This window comes from Cottoperca gobio, chromosome 23 (assembly GCF_900634415.1).
Source record: "Cottoperca gobio chromosome 23, fCotGob3.1, whole genome shotgun sequence".
NCBI classification, from domain to species: Eukaryota; Metazoa; Chordata; class Actinopteri; order Perciformes; family Bovichtidae; genus Cottoperca; species Cottoperca gobio.
Window position 1 is genome coordinate 14,795,958 of NC_041377.1, and position 18,212 is coordinate 14,814,169.

Genomic DNA, 18,212 nt, shown 5'->3' on the forward strand with positions numbered 1-18,212 from the left:
AAATTAAGATATAAATCATGCAGTGAATTCAATTAAGTTATTCAAAAGCACAATTCAAAGTGATGCAGTCATGTTTAACACAAAGAAGGGTTTCTGCCCTCACCAGAGCAAAATATAGAATTGGGCTTTTTTTCTACACGGATACAGATTGAGCCAATTTCCTCCACTGTAATTACAGGGCACAAAGACATCACATCTCCTCTGTAAGGTGCATTCGAATTTCCTGGCTGTACATGGGCAGGTCAGAGCATCAGAATTGCTCACATGGTGCTCTTCAATAGCACATCTATTTTTACGTACACAAGGTGCAGCATCTCAGCAGAGTGCAATTACCTCACTCGGGAGCATTTTAGCCCTTTTTTTTTAATTGATCAATGACATGATGATCGCAATCTCGTAGCCATTATGCCCTTTGCTTCAGAACTCATGGCACATGACACCTTGAGCTGCTAAGGCACAACACATAGATGTAACTTTAGTGGAGAACAGTGTTATTAACCTGTCATTACAAATAAAGATTTATTTTCTTCAGAATATTGCAGTGTACCAGCTTCAGACAACGCATATAATAAAGTAGTGCATGGTTTAGCATTTGTTTTAAAGGCAGAAAAGAGCATAAAAATGACTGATGATTACCGCATAGTTGGCGTCACAACCAAGAAAGCACAGCTTAAGGTGTAACGGTACGATCAAGACAGAAGGGAGGTGGGACTCAATTGCACGACACAGAGGCAGATAAATGTTGAATGGAACTGGTCTTTACTGAAAACCTTGCAGTTGCTATGGTACACGCATAGACAGTTGAACATACAAAGTATCAAGGGGTAATCCAGCAGAGTCGGGTCACGGAAACAGGTTTGGTACACGGGCAGATACTCAGCGTAACAGCACAGCAGACAAGGATCAGGCAAGGATGAGAGCATCAGATAAGAGCTTAATGCACAAATGCTGAAATGACTAAATAAACTGGAATGGATAGTCTGAATTTAAAAAGCATGTCAGGTTTTTTGATGTTGTTAGATTTCTGCTACTTGACAGTAAGACACTGTCTGACATTGGGGCAGCTGTGGCTCAGGAGGTAGAGGGTCGGTGGTTCGATCTGAATGGTTATTTCTACTGACGAGCTGATGTGCACCTTGTATGGTAGCCTCTGACTCTGTCTGTGTGGGAATGGGTGAATGCAGACATGTGTTGTAAAGCGCTTTAAGTAATAGTAAAGATTGGAAAAAGCGCTATATAAAAGAAGTCCATTTTACATTGTGTGTTTTCATTATTACTATTTTCTGGAGAGGCTTGATCTGCTTGTGTGTAAGTGACCGGTCACAACTAACCATGGTTACACATACCTAAACAACAGAAGAGGTTATGACTCCCAAAATGACATATATGACCATTCTATTTAACGTTGTGTATTTACCCGTGGCACGGATTCTATTTAGTTCCCCCTGAAACAACGGTAGGGGAAACACTGGCTTTATATAGGTCTAATGTGTCATTAAATGGCAGCTTTAAAATGTTTACTTTAATTTAAAACATATTTTAAGCAGGTGACAGTTTATGGGGTGCTTAACAAAACTTGTGCCTCTGACACCAAGTGTGCATTTTCCAGGCATAAAATGTTCTTTCAGACACCTTTGGGTGACTTTACTGATGCTACGTCAGCAAATGAGGAAGATAATGGTAAGCCATGTGATTTAGCTTGTTTGTTGCACTCATCTCCAGCACGTGTGGCATCCTGTGTTCCTACATTATAATAAATGATGCAAAAATCCAAATGAATATGTGCATAAGTAATGATCGGACTTGTGACTTTGTTACGCGATGACCAGTTGGATCTCAGTCCCTGTAAGCACTGTGAGAAACAGTAGCTGTTCCAAATAAAGATGGCCACATTATATTGCATTAGTCCTTTCTGGCTCTGCACACCATCTGGATACAGAACCTGATCTCCTTTGGCACATAGAAATGAACTCTTCTACTTCTACCGGAGGTTTGGCATCACGACAGATGCTTAATTTTGTATCACATGGTGCAGAGGGAATTTCTGGTATGAACATTTGCAAAGTAAAGTACGGTAATGTATGTGTAAGAGCAAGACTTTCTCTTTCTACCTGCTGCCAAAGCTCACCTCAGGGCGTGAGGGGTTTTGAATTATGGAGGAAAAGAATGTGCTTGTTTCCAAGAAAAAGTGACTGCTTTTGTTTCTCCCTAAGAGCTTTAAATGGGACGGTGTATACATGACAGATTAGGGGCTGCGTGCAGCTGATACAGTGATGACTCCTGAAATAGGCGGTCCCACGGGTCACATTGTGAGACTCTGGGTCTCGTCCTCACAGATGCTCCTCATGCATGCCTTCGGGCCAAACGGCTCTAAATCGCTTCTCTATTTCCGCCTCTGGCTCTCTGAGACATTTAGGACACAGTTTATCCCCCCGAGAGGTGAGCGCACCTGGGACACAGCGGGTTGGACGTGTAGAGACCGGAGCAACAACAAGTTCCAAATCTCCTATTTTTAACATTTAACAACAACGTTTTTACATTTTTGGACAGGTATTTAGTATCATTGTTTGTGGTTTTGAGTTTTTGAACTCAGCTATTTGAATACAGCTGGTACCAAGCCATCAATTTAGTCATGAAGAGAAAAAGGGATTAATTTATTTTAGAATTCATTGTTTATTGTTTTAAAAAATGTAATTCATTTTATTTGAACAAGCGTCGCTATATACCGAGTTAATAAAGCAATATGTTTGAAACTACAGCTCAATAGTACTGTCGTACTTCCTCTTGATACCCGCCTGCACTCATTTGGCCTAAATGTGTACAACATGAAATACTCAAATACATAAAATAAATTAGAACTACTCAACACATTTGGAAGTAGTATTAATAAAAGATGACACTTTGACCATTTCTTGGTTTAATAGTCAGTGCAAAAGATGAACACCTGCATCAGACGATATCTTATTTTTTATCAAAAGTTTAAAATGATTGCAGGAACAAGATAAACTAATAAATAAAATACAAAAGTCTGGTGATTTTTTTTCTATTATTGATTTATTTACTTACTAAGCTTTCTAATATTCTCCCTTCACAAAAGAGCCATACATCAGGAAATAGCAGAGTAGGCAGTACATCAGTCTCAAACTGAAAGCAATTGTAAGACTAGATTCACAAAGTCAAAAAGCTTTGAGGAGATTCTGGTTTAAGCCCTCTGGTTTAGATGATGGCCAAACCATCAGAATCTTTGTCTTTACAAGGAGAGTTTCAGAAGCTTCAGTGCTCTGTGGGAGATGTTTGCACAGATGGGATTTTTACAAGGGGGGCAATTTAGGAAGATAACGCTTGTGCTGTTTGAGGTGGAATGAAAGGTCACAGCCACAGTTCACACCTGTGTTCCTGTGCCAGGAAAAAGAAACGTTTTTATCCTGCGATTCAAACTAAAGCTAAAGGTTAAATTCAGGTTGAGTCAGCCTTCATCCAGCAGACCAGGAAGGTCCAACAACCTGCTGAAAAATCACTGAAGCTTTGCCTCAAAAATGCAAGATAATGATTTAATGGGAAAAGAACCGAGGAAAATGGGAACATGATGACCTTTTGACCTCCGATAGAGGAGAAAAACATCCGGGGTCCGTGATGTCCATAAAATATATATCTCTGAGGGGACGTTTTGAAGCCAGATGCATTTGGTCTGGCTGTATCAAGCTCGGCACCAGCACTCACCGGATGCAATGGACAAGGCAGGCAGTACTGAGAGCAAAGTGTATATATGGAATCTGGAATCTGGAATGACCAGGAGTGAAGTCGAAGAATTTAAAAAACTTTAAAAAAAAACCTGTTTCCTAACCGCGTTTCCTTGACCTCAATGGAAAACTACATAAAAAGTCAAGGAAAGATGTGTTAGTTTTTACAAAAATTTATTTCAAGCTCATAGAAAATGAGTACAGTGATGAACTCAATGCAGTACAGTTCAAGTAAGGATTACTGTCCAAAACACATCACACCTCCTAATATCCATCCACAGTGTACAATTTAAAAGCGGCGTCCAACATTACCGACGGCCGAATGGTGCGTCGTTTTAAATGTTGCTGCAGCAAAGAATTGTGGGACGGCATCATCTCCTCTCCTTTGTTAAACGATTGTCTAGAGATAAGAAAGGAAGCATTGAAGCACCTTTCCTTAGCATTTAGAGAATTTGACCAGCTCTTGTCATGGCTGCCACTTACACACTCACTCAGCTAGGAACCATTAGACCGCATCCTAGGAAATTGCAGAAAGGTTCCCAATCAACACCTGACATCCATTGTGTATTTAATTTGAAGAGATGAGCAGTGCATTGATTCAGACAGAGTACTGCAGTCAGGCTTGCATTGCAAAGTCTTGCACACAGTAACCATCAATTTGACGTGTGATCTGCTGAGTTATTAAAGAAATAGGAGGCGGAATTATATGCGTCACTTCAGGAGTGACGATTTATCGTAAAAGTCTGCCTTTGTGTGTGAATATCGTTAAATGAGTCACGTTGTATTGAGTTTCTAAAAACTGGATTGACTTTGTTTTTGTAACTTTTGTGTTTTACAGAATCAACATATCGCCATCAAGCCAACATTGACGATGAGGTTGTCACCATGGAGATTCTAGACACTGCCGGGCAGGTGAGACAAATGACCCCTGTGTCCCTAATCCAGATTTGGGGCCCAAACATTTATATTTGAGGAGTCGAAAAACAGAAACATTAAGACCTGAATTCTCTACCACAATCTTCATCAAAGGATTATCATAGTACCGTACTTCATAAGGGGCACTAGCTTTACTGTTAGTGTTCTGTAAGTGTATTAACAAAGTGAAGTATGTATCAACACACATTATTCTCTGATGCTGTGCTTCATAAATAAAGTGATCTAAAGTACAGTTAAAGTTGTACTTCAGGGGGTCTTGCAAGAGACAGAAATGTATACAGTAAAGTCTAACATATCCTGACTTTTAGTCCTAAGTATGGGTCAAACTTCAAACGCACTGGAAACTACCCTTCCCCCATGATGCAACTCAATCATTTCCCATCAGATCCCCCTTCCTGGTAAATGCCTGCATCTTTCAAACTCCATGATGGACTTTTTGCTAAATATTTGAAGGTAAATCTGACTCTGAAAATCTGGTTTATCCCATATGGGATTCAAAAAACACGGACAAGACATCTTCCAGTAACACATACACAAAACCCAAAAGAAAAACACCAATTATAACATTATATACACCTCTATATACTTTCAAATAACATACGTATGAGTAAAACTTCAAATGGAGCCAAACAATCCATACTCAAAAACATTCAGTTGAGTATTGGCAGTTAAAGATTGACTTGGCTCTGTTTGTAATTCTCAGCTTTAACGCTCAAGTATCATGTTGCTCTTGCTGCATTTTCCCCTATAGATTTTGATACTTTTTTGGAAAGGCTGTTTGAGTAACAGTAGGAGTGTGCATGAGACTGAAAGGCCACTTCCTGGAGTCTGGCAGAAGCATTGCTGGCCATGAGGGAGAGCTTGCGTAAGTTCTCGGGCGGGAGACAAATATGCTGCAGCGCTGCGTAGGTGTTCTGCTGTCGGCTGATTTCCCCTGTGACACTTCAGCCAAGTCATCTCGCTCTCATTATAGTGTAGTCTATTTTAAGCTGGCATTAGGATGAGGTCTGAAATTTTCCAGAAAGGCCAGGCTGACTCTGATTGTGTCAAAGCATTGTGCTAACTACCATGATTTATGGAGGTGGAGTCTACTTGGTGGCTCATAAATTCCAGGTTCAAAAGTCGGTTAGGTATACAAACGTCAGACGTTCTCGTCTTTCCTCCGGAGGGATGAGGTCTTTTTTAAGCTTCCTCTAACAATAATTATGAGATCAGGATCTTTGTGTCTCCCTCCAGTCAGGTTAGGACGTCAGCCACACGACCAGTTAAGTGCTGTTATTACCGGAGGCACTGTTGCTGCCTTTAACATGATCAAATCAGGAGCACATGCCTGAAGTTTCAACGTTGCACAGACGGCTTCAGAATCACATTTCTGGCAGGAGCTGTAGATAAGTGCTTCTCCATAAAGAAATTAGACATGTTGTATGTGAACATGGCTTATATATACTAAGATGGAATATGTTTTAATGCAAAAAGGCAGAAAGATAAATCAGAATCAGAAATAGTTTATTAATCCCTATTTACAGATAGAAAAATTATTAGAAAAATAAAATAAGGAATAAGTACCTATGTGTATTATACTACAATAAAAAAACTGTAAATATTGAAAAATAAGAAAGACTAAACGAGAGTATTGCACATTTGGATTACTGCATGAAATGATTGTACAGTTGAGTCAGAATTGCACAGTTGGAGATATAAATAAATGATGGGGTTACAGCAGCCGAAAGAGGTGAAATAAGTGTCTGATTGTCTGACACTCTGAGTGAGGAGTTGAAAAATGTGTTGGCCACCGGCAGGAAAGACTTCTTGTGGCGCTCTGTGGTTCGTCTCGGTGGAATGAGTCTTGCACTGAATGTACTCCTGTGCTTGACTAGCACGTCATGGAGTGGGTGGGAAACATTGTCCGATATGACTAATGTGAATAATAATGCCTTAAGTGTGCATTGACCAAAAATGCTGGCTTCAAACGGTCACCTATGCAACAAAAACTAAAAAGTCCTTACTTTTAGCTTAGGTTATCTGAGTTGTTAAGAAAAGGTTTGGAGTCAATAGTTCTATATTTTGGTAAAATCACAGATAAGATTGATACAAACCCTTAAATCTGTGGTAAATACAGCTATCAACCTTAGCTTAGCACAAAGACTTGAAACGGGGAAACAGTCACTCTGCCTAAAAGTAACAAAATCCTGCATCTCAAAGCTCACTAACTTAACACATTTTATATATCTTGTTTGTTTTTTCAAGTTGTGGTTTTACAGAGAAAGTTAATGTCTGGCACATAACCCTTTGGATTTACCTTTGGACAGATTTAGGCTAGTTGTATCCCGCTGTTTCCAGTCTTTATGCTAAGCTAAGCTAACTGGCTGCTGGCTGTAGCTTCATACTTAGCATACAGATATATATATATATATATATATATATATATATAGGCAGTACAGTATTGTTCCCGAGCTGAGAGTAACTGTTTGTTTGAGGCATGTTTACGGCAAGCGCGTCATTTCCGGTTGTTAATGTTTCTGTGTTGCTGGTAGCATACTTCGACTTTGACTCAAACCTCTTGATCAATCCTAAGCCTAAACTAAACTATAACTCTTTTGAAAGCCTTGTTCTTACGCTCTCAAACCCAACATGGAAAACAATAAAGCCATTTTTATTTGTTACTGTGTACCGCCCTCCTGGTCCGTATTCTGAATTTCTATCTGAATTCTCAGAATTTTTATCAAGTTTAGTCCTTAAAACAGATAAAGTAATTATTGTAGGTGACTTTAATATTCATGTGGATGTTGATAGTGACAGCCTTAATAATGCATTTATCTCAATATTAGATTCAATTGAGTTCAGTCAAAATGTACATGAACCAACTCACTGTTTAAACCACACTCCGGACCTTGTTCTGGGATATGGTGTTGAAATTGAAAGTTTATCAGTGTGTCCACATAATCCTCTTCTGTCAGACCATTTTTTAATAACTTTTGAAGTCCTGTTACTGGACTACAAGCCAGTAGGCAAAATATCCTACGCTCGATGTTTATCTGAAAGTGCTGTGACTAAATTTAAGGAAGTGATTCCATCAGCACTCAATTCAATACCAGGACTCAATATCAATATAATGGAGGACTCCAATGCTAACTTTAGTCGCTCCCAAATGAATCATCTTGTTGATAGCGCTGCAGCCTCACTGCGAATAACACTCAACTCTGTCGCTCCTCTAAAGAAGATCATAAAACAGAAAAAGAAAGCTCCATGGCTTAATTTACAAATCCGCAAACTAAAACAAAAGTCGAGAAATCTTAATGTAACGTAAATGGTGTTCCACTAAATTGGAAGAATCTCGTTTAGTCTGGTTAGATCATCTTAAAACGTATAAGAAGGCTCTCCGTAATGCCAGAGCAGCTTATTACTCTTCCTTAATAGAAGAAAATAAGAACAACCCCAGGTTTCTTTTCAGCACTGTAGCCAGGCTGACAGAGAGCCACAGCTCTACAGAGCCTTCTGTTCCTATATCTCTCAGTAGTGACGACTTCATGAGCTTCTTTAACGATAAAATTATGATTATTAGAGACAAAATTAATCTCCTCCTGACCTCAATTGGTAATGACTTAACTTCAACCGCCGGAATTTTAAAAACATCTGTAACTCCTGAAATATATCTAGACTGTTTTACTCCAATCAACCTTAACCAACTAACTTCAACAATCTCATCGTCTAAGCCATCAACCTGTCTTTTAGACCCGATTCCAACTAAACTGTTTAAAGAAGTTTTACCCTTAATTAACACTTCGTTATTAAATATGATCAATCTGTCTCTATTATCTGGCTACGTACCACAATCCTTTAAAGTAGCTGTAATAAAACCACTTCTTAAAAAGCCTAGTCTTGATCCAGAGGTTTTAGCCAACTATAGGCCGATATCTAACCTACCCTTTCTCGCTAAAATCCTTGAGAAAGCAGTCGCAAAACAGTTGTGTGATTTTTTTTACATAATAATAGTTTATTTGAGGTTTTTCAATCTGGATTTAGAGTTAATCATAGCACAGAGACAGCACTGGTGAAAGTTACCAATGACCTTCTAATGGCATCAGACAAAGGACTTGTCTCTGTTCTTGTCTTGTTAGATCTCAGTGCTGCTTTCGACATTGATCATGACATTCTACTACAGAGACTGGAACATTGTGTTGGCATAAAAGGAACCGCACTAAGCTGGTTCAAGTCCTATTTATCTGAGCGATCTCAATTTGCATGTGTTAAAGATAAATCCTCCATGACAGCCAAAGTCAGTCTTGGAGTTCCGCAGGGTTCTGCACTTGGACCGATTCTATTCACCTTATATATGCTTCCTTTGGGCAATATTATAAGGAACCACTCTATAAACTTTCATTGCTATGCGGATGATACCCAATTATATCTATCAATTAAACCAGATGAAACCAATCAATTGGCTAAACTTCAAGCATGCCTTAAGGACATAAAAACTTGGATGTCTAGCAACTTTTTGATGTTAAACACAGACAAAACTGAAGTTATTATACTTGGCCCTAAACGCCTCCGAAACGCATTTTCTAATGACATAGTAGCTCTGGATGGCATTAATTTGGCCTCCAGCACCACTGTAAGGAATCTTGGCGTCATCTTTGATCAAGATCTGTCGTTTAACTCCCACATAAAACAAATCTCAAGGACTGCCTTCTTTCATCTACGTAACATTGCAAAAATAAGACTCATCCTGTCTCAAAATGATGCAGAAAAACTAGTCCATGCATTTGTTACTTCAAGGCTGGAATACTGCAACTCATTGTTATGAGGTTGTCCCAAAAAGTCACTTAAGACTCTTCAGTTGATCCAAAATGCAGCGGCACGTGTATTGACTAGAACAAGGAAACAGGATCATATTACTCCTGTATTAGCTGCTCTGCACTGGCTCCCAGGTAAAATACAGAATAGAATTCAAAATCCTTCTCCTGACTTACAAAGCTAAAGTTAAAATGGTCAGGCTCCAGCATATCTTAAAGATCTCATAGTACCTTATAAGCCAACTAGAGCATTACGCTCCCAGACTGCAGGGTTACTTGTGGTTCCTAGAGTCTCTAAGAGTACAATGGGAGCCAGAGCCTTCATCTATCAAGCTCCTCTCCATTGGAACCAGCTTCCAGTTTGTGTTCGGGAGGCAGACACACTCTCCACATTTAAGAGTAGGCTAAAGACTTTCCTTTTTGATAAAGCTTATAGTTAGGGCTGGCTCAGGTTTGCCCTGGATCAGCCCCTAGTTATGCTGCTATAGGCTTAGACTGCCGGGGGACACCTCCCTGCTCTCTTCCTTCTCTTCCTCTCTCCTCCCCTCCCTCTCTTCTTCTCCTTCTCTATCTGTATGCATTTATGTAAATGTATGTTACTAACTCATCATCCGGTGCATCATCCCCGGAGTTTCTGTCTCTCATGTGGCAGGTTGCCACTGATAAAGTTTACGTCAGGATCAGGAATCGTGGCTGCGCCTGCTGCCCTGGTCCTGCTGGACACCGGGAAGCCTTTTTGACATTTTCCTGGATTCATCCATGCTTTCTCTTTTTCCAACACAACATAATTTCTGTCAAATGTTGTATTTGTACTATGTTGTTTATCCTGTACACACGACATCTATTGCATGTCTGTCCGTCCTGGGAGAGGGATCCCTCCTCAGTTGCTCTCCCTGAGGTTTCTTCCATTTTTCCCCCTTTAATTATGGGGTTTCTTTTAGGAAGTTTTTCCTTGTGCGATGCGAGGGTCTAAGGACAGAAGGTGTCGTAACCTGTACAGTCTGTAAAGCACACTGAGACAAATGTATAATTTGTGATATTGGGCTATACAAATACATTTTATTTTATTTGAATTTGATATGAGTGCAGTATTTCGGCGAGGGAATTTTCCAAAAATCTATCTAATATCTTTGAGAATCTATCAAATTAAAGTTACACTTAGAGTTCGTAACCAAATGTATTTTCTTCATCTCAGGAGGACGTCCAGCAGAAGGAGAGTCACATGCGTTGGGGTGACGGATTCGTCATCGTGTACGACATCACAGACCGCGGAAGCTTTGAGGAGGTGGCGCCGCTCCGAAGTCTCCTCGAGGAGGTGAAGAAGCCAAAAAATGTCCCTTTGGTGCTTGTGGGCAACAAGTCCGATCTGGAACACGTCCGGCAGGTCGGCACAGAGGAAGGCGAGCGGCTGGCAGCTGAAATGGCGTGCGCCTTCTACGAATGTTCAGCATGTGCCAATGAGGGCGGCACTGTGGCCGAAGCGTTCCACGAGCTGTGCCGCGAGGTGAGGCGCCGCAAGGCCGTGCAGGGCAAGGCCAGACGCCGCAGCTCTACCACACATGTCAAACAGGCCATCAACAAGATGCTGACCAAGATCAGCAGCTAGGAAAGAGCCACACTACGGTCTGATGACACAAGCAATGTACATTCTCTTCTCATGTAAATGTTTCATGTTGGCTCTGAAATGGACGAAAAATGTATGTAGAATGTGTTCTTTACTTAATCTCTGACCGTTTTCCATCAAAAAAGGTCCCACGTGCAATATCTCTTATTCGGATCAAAATAAACCTGGATGTTTCATGAGGATACATAAATATGGTGAGGTTCTCAACTCTTCTTTCATCTCTCAGTCTGAAAATGATGCATGCAAGCAGTCTTATTTAGCATGCGAAGAATCCAAGGATTTAGTCACTTTGAACGAGAAGATGCGTGGTTTCCTCTCTGTATCTTGTCTGTAGGGGGATATTGTGATGTGCTTCGGCCCACGTGCGTAACTGTGCTGTCATCAGTGGTGAAAGACAAGTAAGATCAGAGAGCTGCTATTATACAAAAGTAGATCACCTGTCCTTAACCCCTGTCAACCCTTGAAAAGAATCCCAGGAGTTGTCAACAACTTGTCATCCTTCAAACAAACCTTGTAATAAAGTCCCCTTTGTTCATCCATCCATCCATCGTCCCCTATATGTTCTGTTGACATCAAATGTTCTGAAGTGGACTCCTAGTGTTTGTCCACAACATGTGTACATTTTTCTATTTTCTCTAAACCTAAAAGGGAAGCAGACACCGTCCATCCCAACATATCACATTCCAGGGACGTTCTTCATGGCTGTAATTTTAATACTGTATGTATGATATGAAATATTGCCTTAAGCAATGCTGTATCATAAGAGTGTGCAGCACCCAAAGGCAACTTGTTGATGTAATCTTTTTTTTTTTTTATGTATGTATGTGACGTGTATGTTAAAAACAACCAGCTGTGCACTTGATATTAAAAACTGAGATGTATCCCACCAATTTTCCTCTTATTGAGTCCATATGTTATCAATGTAAATGTCATCGCTGGGTGCGTGATGTTCCACAGAAGCCCTTAGTGGTGTAACAAGTTTTGGCCTTCAGCCAGACCATCAATACATCACATTGACATAGTGACAGTCTCCTAGTCATTCATTTCGACATAATCAAATGAAACCGGAAAAGTGGAAATCATTCTTTGGCTGAACTCTTCACTACGCTTCAGGATGGACCGGTTATGAGACAATGCATGTTAAGGGCCTCTCTTCTCTTACCAAAAACACCTTTGAACTCTAAAGGTTGAAACTGCAGCTGAACTTCCATATTTTGTTCACACTGCAGATGTAACTTCTCTACAAATCTTCCTGCCACAGCAGATTCTCACTGAAACTCCTGTCTGCAAATGTATCCTATAAAAAATATTTTAAAAGGAAACTAGAATTATAAGTAGAACTATTCAGCTGTATTTCGTAGGTTAAAAAAGACAATAAAAATCAATATCAGATCAATCTTGATATTTGTATGGAGTCAATGTTAAAGGCCCAGGAGCAAAAAGTCAACTACTTCTGACTGAGCTCTTTGACTAATCAGTTCACTTGTCACTTCAGTCTGTTGATTTGGCAACACCTGTGGTTACAACCAAACACACTCACGTCATTTTTTATAAAGTCTCTCTCAGCTCTGACACAGTGTAAGGAGAGGGAACTGTGAGATACAATTGTGCTGTATTACATGCATGCTTAAGTTGTAGGCCATGGTGGACTCGACAACAAACAATGAAAAAAAACAAGATAAATAATTACTTTATGTAAAAACATTGAATGGTTTTTAATGGTTTAAATTCAAAACCATAAATAGTATTAAAAATGGGGTTTAATTTCATGAAAATCTTATCTAATCCCTTCCTTTTGTAATAAACATAAATATCCAGTTTTGCAGCTGAAGCATTTTTTTTGTCTTTAATGTTGAAGATTTTATAAAACATATTGTGGAAAAATAAAGAACTATATACTAAAAAATAAATAAATATCCAAATTATTTTCTGTACATGATTCATGCTCTCAATACTGGGTGGATTCTTGGTACTACTACAGCTCACTATTAGAGTGCAGCAGTGGGCTATTCTGGACAATTTCAAATATACCATTATATCATATATACCATGTTTTATTTTCATTGCCTTGAAGCCTGAATTTAAAATCTATTCAATCTTAACGTTCTCTTATTTTCCCATATAGTAGCCAAGGAAATTAAAACCGTTACCCACTTCTGTCACAGCACTGTATTAAAAAAAGAGGAAAACCTCCCACTAAATACACCCTGTTACTTCAAATAGATAGCTGACTCGGAGAGGACACAAAAAACAAAAAAAAAGGAGTGGCTCAGCTATCTTGGCAGATAATTACTAGAGGCGGAAAAAAATCCCATAATAACCCGGGAAGAGAAGCCACAGTGCTCCTCCTCATCCTGACCAGTTGGAGACCGTAAAAGGACGATTCCAGGTTTTTCTCCAATGCTACATTATGGACTAAATATGGACAAAACCAGTTATGTTCTCTTTTAATTCCAAACAGCACAGAAAAAACCCATCAAAGTCATTTATTAAAAGTAATTGATAGGTGTAAAAAAGAAGATAACGCAACATAAAGATGAGTGGATGTGGTTGGTTCTCAGCAGGGTGGAAGGCAGGTCGCTCATCTCCCATTACCCTCAAGCTGTTTTGAATGCTGCTGGAGTTTTGACCCTCCGCTGCACCGGCCGGGTCTCACTCCAGATTTGATCCCCCAGGTGACCAGAAGTCTCTGTAGCCTTTAAGTGTGCACTGTGCGAGCACATGGCAGCACGCACACAGACACACACAGAGAGAGAGAGACAGCTGACCGCCACTACAGGTGGCGCACAGGTCAGCACATCGACCTCTTCCCAGGCCCAGAAACGGTGAGGCTTATCTGAACTTCCTGAGAGAGCAAACATAGAGGGAAGAGAAGAAAAGATATCCTAACACAATAGTTTGGGTTTTTATCATGAGAGATTGTTTGGAATCTAGCGGTTTAAATGACCCCTTACGGCAGTTCTAGTAGTTTATAGACTTACGGCACTTGTAGTGTTTACAGCGTTTAGCCAGGCTCGCAATCACAAGACTGATTGCGAGCTCAGCGGCTCCAAGATGCAATGAAGTAGGTGCAGTAAGCTTGAGTCTCGTACATACAAAGTCTTGCCAATGTAGTATACAACCGGGCATTTCTCGCATTTGCTGTGAACACACCGCTTGCTCAATTTGAAGTCAATCTTAGTATGAATAATATGTTAGGAGGGGATTTTCATCACAGCCTCAGAGTTCATAGTCAACAGAAGTTGACAAAACAATCTCACCTCATCTGCTGATGCGGTCAAAAGCTACAAGTACCTTGAAGTTTTGTTAACTATATTTATTATATCTGGAAAGGAGGTTGGAGATAGCAGAAGCTCTGCCAAGGCCGTTGCCCTATCTCGCAATGCTGAACAAAAATGAAAAGCTATTTGTGTATTCGTGATTCAGGTCCGCTCCCAAATTAAAACGGGTTCTTGCGGTAAACATGAACTCCTTGGGTGAAGGTAATACGTCCGATGTCCTTGAACTGAGCACCCATTATCTGACTTCCAGTCTTTTTGTAGCTTTGTGCTCAGCCAGAGGTAAGTATTCAGCAAACACTCAAAATAACTCTCTCTGTGGTGACGCTACGAACATCTCTGGAGAGAGAAAATAATAATTCCCATAACCTCGTAGAGACTGATACATCCTTTTTAGATATGCAATCACGGGGGAAATGAGCTCTACGGTGACTTCGGCATACACAGGAGAGCATTTTGACTGACAGACTGAGATGAAAACACAGCAGAAGATCATATTGTCGACAAACGGAGATACATTTATCCCCAAAAATTCAAAAAAAGGGATTCTGGATGTTTTTATGGACTGTATCTTATTTGTTAGTACAAGAAACCTCTTGTACTAAAAACAGCAAGGCAACAGCAAACAGCAAGGCAAGCATGAGAGTTTCACAGCAGAGGAAATGAAAGGCTTACAGAGAGGGGTAACGTTCCCTCTGTAAACAGGCGGACTCTCCAAGGCTCTTGTCGCCTCTTCAGCCCCAATCTCTTGCAAACAACACGTACTTCTTGCCCCGAGTGGGCTGGAAATACACTGACAAGCTGTTTAAGTTGGACTGGGGGAGTTTATTTACAAAAGCGCTATACGGTACATCCGCTTTCGGTGAGAAAGAAACATCATCGCCTCAAAATAATCATTCAGTGTCTTTTAAATGTCATCGGAGTTTCCACAATAATACAGTAATTACAATAATTGCCATATTTACAAGGAAAAATGACACCCAATTCAAACCCAATAGCAGGAAAGTAAAAATAATACTTAAAGGACAATATAATTTTTGAGGGGATTTTAAATAATTTCTAATACTTTTTAGATTATTATTATTAGAATTATGTACATGAGACCCTAAATGACAAAGTACAAAGTTATAGTGGATTTGGGTTTCAAGAGGCTTTGTTTTTTTTTACCCATGGAGGCGACTGGCCAGGCAGATTGTTTTGGAATTGTTTGCTGATGTTTTGTTTTGTCTGTACTCGAGATTCCTGCTCTCAATATAGCACCATGGAAATTAATGGAATTCACACGGAGAGTTTTCATTGGAACTACTTACCCTAAATAATAAAAAAAAAAAAGAATGCGTGTGTGATTTAGGTGAACTGAACCTTTAAAAATCGTTTTCTCTGATAGATCTTTGTCTCATCAGCGATAATATTTGCATGTCTACATAAAAACATGATATTGTGACAGAGGTAGAAACACGATGAACCAAAAGCAAAGGATTTCCTTTTCTCCGTTTCTCTCTACATCCTTTGCTCTATGAAGCATTGCAGTTGCCATAACAACCAAGGCCTTTTTTTTTTCTTTTTTTTTTAAAAGGTACTCGCTGTGATGACCAAGGCGTTGTTGTACAATAGGTAGAGCTGAGAAGGGAACAGTGTGGTTGAATGATGAAACCTTTGATGCATGCTGAGACCTTCAGGGTCTGACATATAAACTGAGCTGAATAAAATTGAGTAAAAGGTTGAATGTAGAGATATATGCCACTACAACCTTTTCAAATCAATGCTCCCTTTCTTGAGGGAACACTTACAGCAGCCTGGTTTCCTTAAAAGGATGTTCACAACGAAACCTTTCAAATACGTTTCTAATGAAAGTCTGAGCAAGTTCACGCAGGGAGGAGAATTTCACCATGGAGACCGTGTTTTTTTGTGTCCTCTGTGTACTTCACTTGCATCACGACCCATGATCTTTTACTAAACCTTAGGAAGTAGTATTGTTTTAATTCCCAACACTAACCTGTTTAAAACTGCCACAGGTCTCTTGTACACACTTATGTCATACAGCATGGACATGAAACATCAGCCTTACTAAGAAAATATGATTCATAGGTATCAGCAGGAACTATAATAATAATCTGAAATCTCCTGAAAAATCCTCCTTAATTGATCTTATCCTTACAAATACTCCTCATAAATACACCACTGCTTCTGTATTTGAAAATGACATCAGTGACCACTGTGTTATTGCTACAGTAAGGAATACAAAAGTCCCTAAGACAAAACCCCGTGTCATCATAAAGCGTGATATGAAACATTTTGTGGAGCAAGGTTTCTTTCACGACCTGTTTCTCTTCGATTGGGAGAAAATCAATCTCATATCCGATGTTGAAAATACCTGGAAATTCTTTTATGATGGTTTTGTTATAATTGTTGATAGGCACGCCCCCTTAAGAAAGTACAGAGTAAAAGGCAGAGATAATGCATGGTTCACATCAGATCTCTCTGATTTACTTCACGAGTGCAATGTGGCATGGTCAAAAGCCAGGAGTATAGGTCTTGGGTCGGATTGGCTGCTCTTCAGGCAGCTGCGAAATGCATGCACTGTTAAAATCAGAAAAGCCAAATCTGATTATTTCCAAACTGAAACCACAAATAACTTAAATAATCCCCTTAAATTCTGGAAAACTATAAAATCAATATCAAATCAAATCAAATTTATTTGTATAGCCCAATATCACAAATTATACATTTGTCTCAGTGTGCTTTACAGACTGTACAGGTTACGACACCCTCTGTCCTTAGACCCTTGCATCGCACAAGAAACCCCATAATTAAAGGGGGAAAAATGGAAGAAACCTCAGGGAGAGCAACTGAGGAGGGATCCCTCTCCCAGGACGCACAGACTGTAATAGATGTCGTATGTACAGGATAAACAACATAGTACAAATACAACATATGACAGAAATTATGTTGTGTTAAAAAAAAAGAGAAAGTATGGATGAATCCAGGAAAATGTCAATAAGGCTTCCCGGTGTCCAGCAGGACCAGGGCAGCAGGCGCAGCCACGATTCCTGATCCTGACGTAAACTTTATCAGTGGCAACCTGCCACATGAGAGACAGACACTCCGGGGATGATGCCCCGGATGATGAGTTAGTAACATACATTTACATAAATGCATACAGATAGATAGAGAGGGAGAAGAAGAGAGGGAGGGGAGGAGAGAGGAAGAGAAGGAAGAGAGCAGGGAGGTGTCCCCCGGCAGTCTAAGCCTATAGCAGCATAACTAGGGGCTGATCCAGGGCAAACCTGAGCCAGCCCTAACTATAAGCTTTATCAAAAAGGAAAGTCTTTAGCCTACTCTTAAATGTGGAGTACCAATATCAATAGCTGGAAATAAAAATGTGATAGAGCTTCCACCTTGTATTGTTAAAGACTCTCTTCAAATCTCTGACAAGGCAGAAATGCTTGGTTGTTTTAATGAACATTTTATTGCCTCTGGTTCCTTGTTTGAATCTCAGAACATACCTCAAGGAGCCCCTGCTCGCTCTGAAGGTCGTGTCTGGAAGGGTCAACCCTTTACTTTTAATCCAGTAACAGTCTCAGAGGTGCATAAAGCCCTTAAAAGTTTAGACACAAGAAAATCAGCAGGTCCGGATAACCTGGAGCCATACTTTTTAAAGTTAGCAGCTGATTTCCTCGCCTCGCCGCTGGCCTATCTTTTCAATCTATCCCTGGAGACAAACAAAATTCCCCTTATTTGGAAATCTGCTTTTGTTCTCCCAATGTTGAAAGGGGGTGACCCCACTCTCCTAAATAATTACAGACCCATCTACAAATTGTCTGTCTTAAATAAAGTGCTG

The 18,212-nt window shown here is 40.0% G+C and overlaps 1 protein-coding gene across 1 annotated transcript in view; it reads left to right on the forward strand.

Annotated features, from left to right (window-relative positions):
- Window positions 1-11,979, forward strand: part of rerg (RAS-like, estrogen-regulated, growth inhibitor) — a 44,292-nt gene extending 32,313 nt beyond the window's left edge. The window contains exons 4-5 of the mRNA XM_029461539.1: window positions 4,579-4,652; window positions 10,665-11,979. Of these exons, the coding sequence (XP_029317399.1) occupies window positions 4,579-4,652; window positions 10,665-11,075 (485 nt within the window). The 3' untranslated portion in view covers window positions 11,076-11,979. The remainder of the gene's footprint in view (window positions 1-4,578; window positions 4,653-10,664) is intronic.
- Window positions 11,980-18,212: the final 6,233 nt, after the last annotated feature.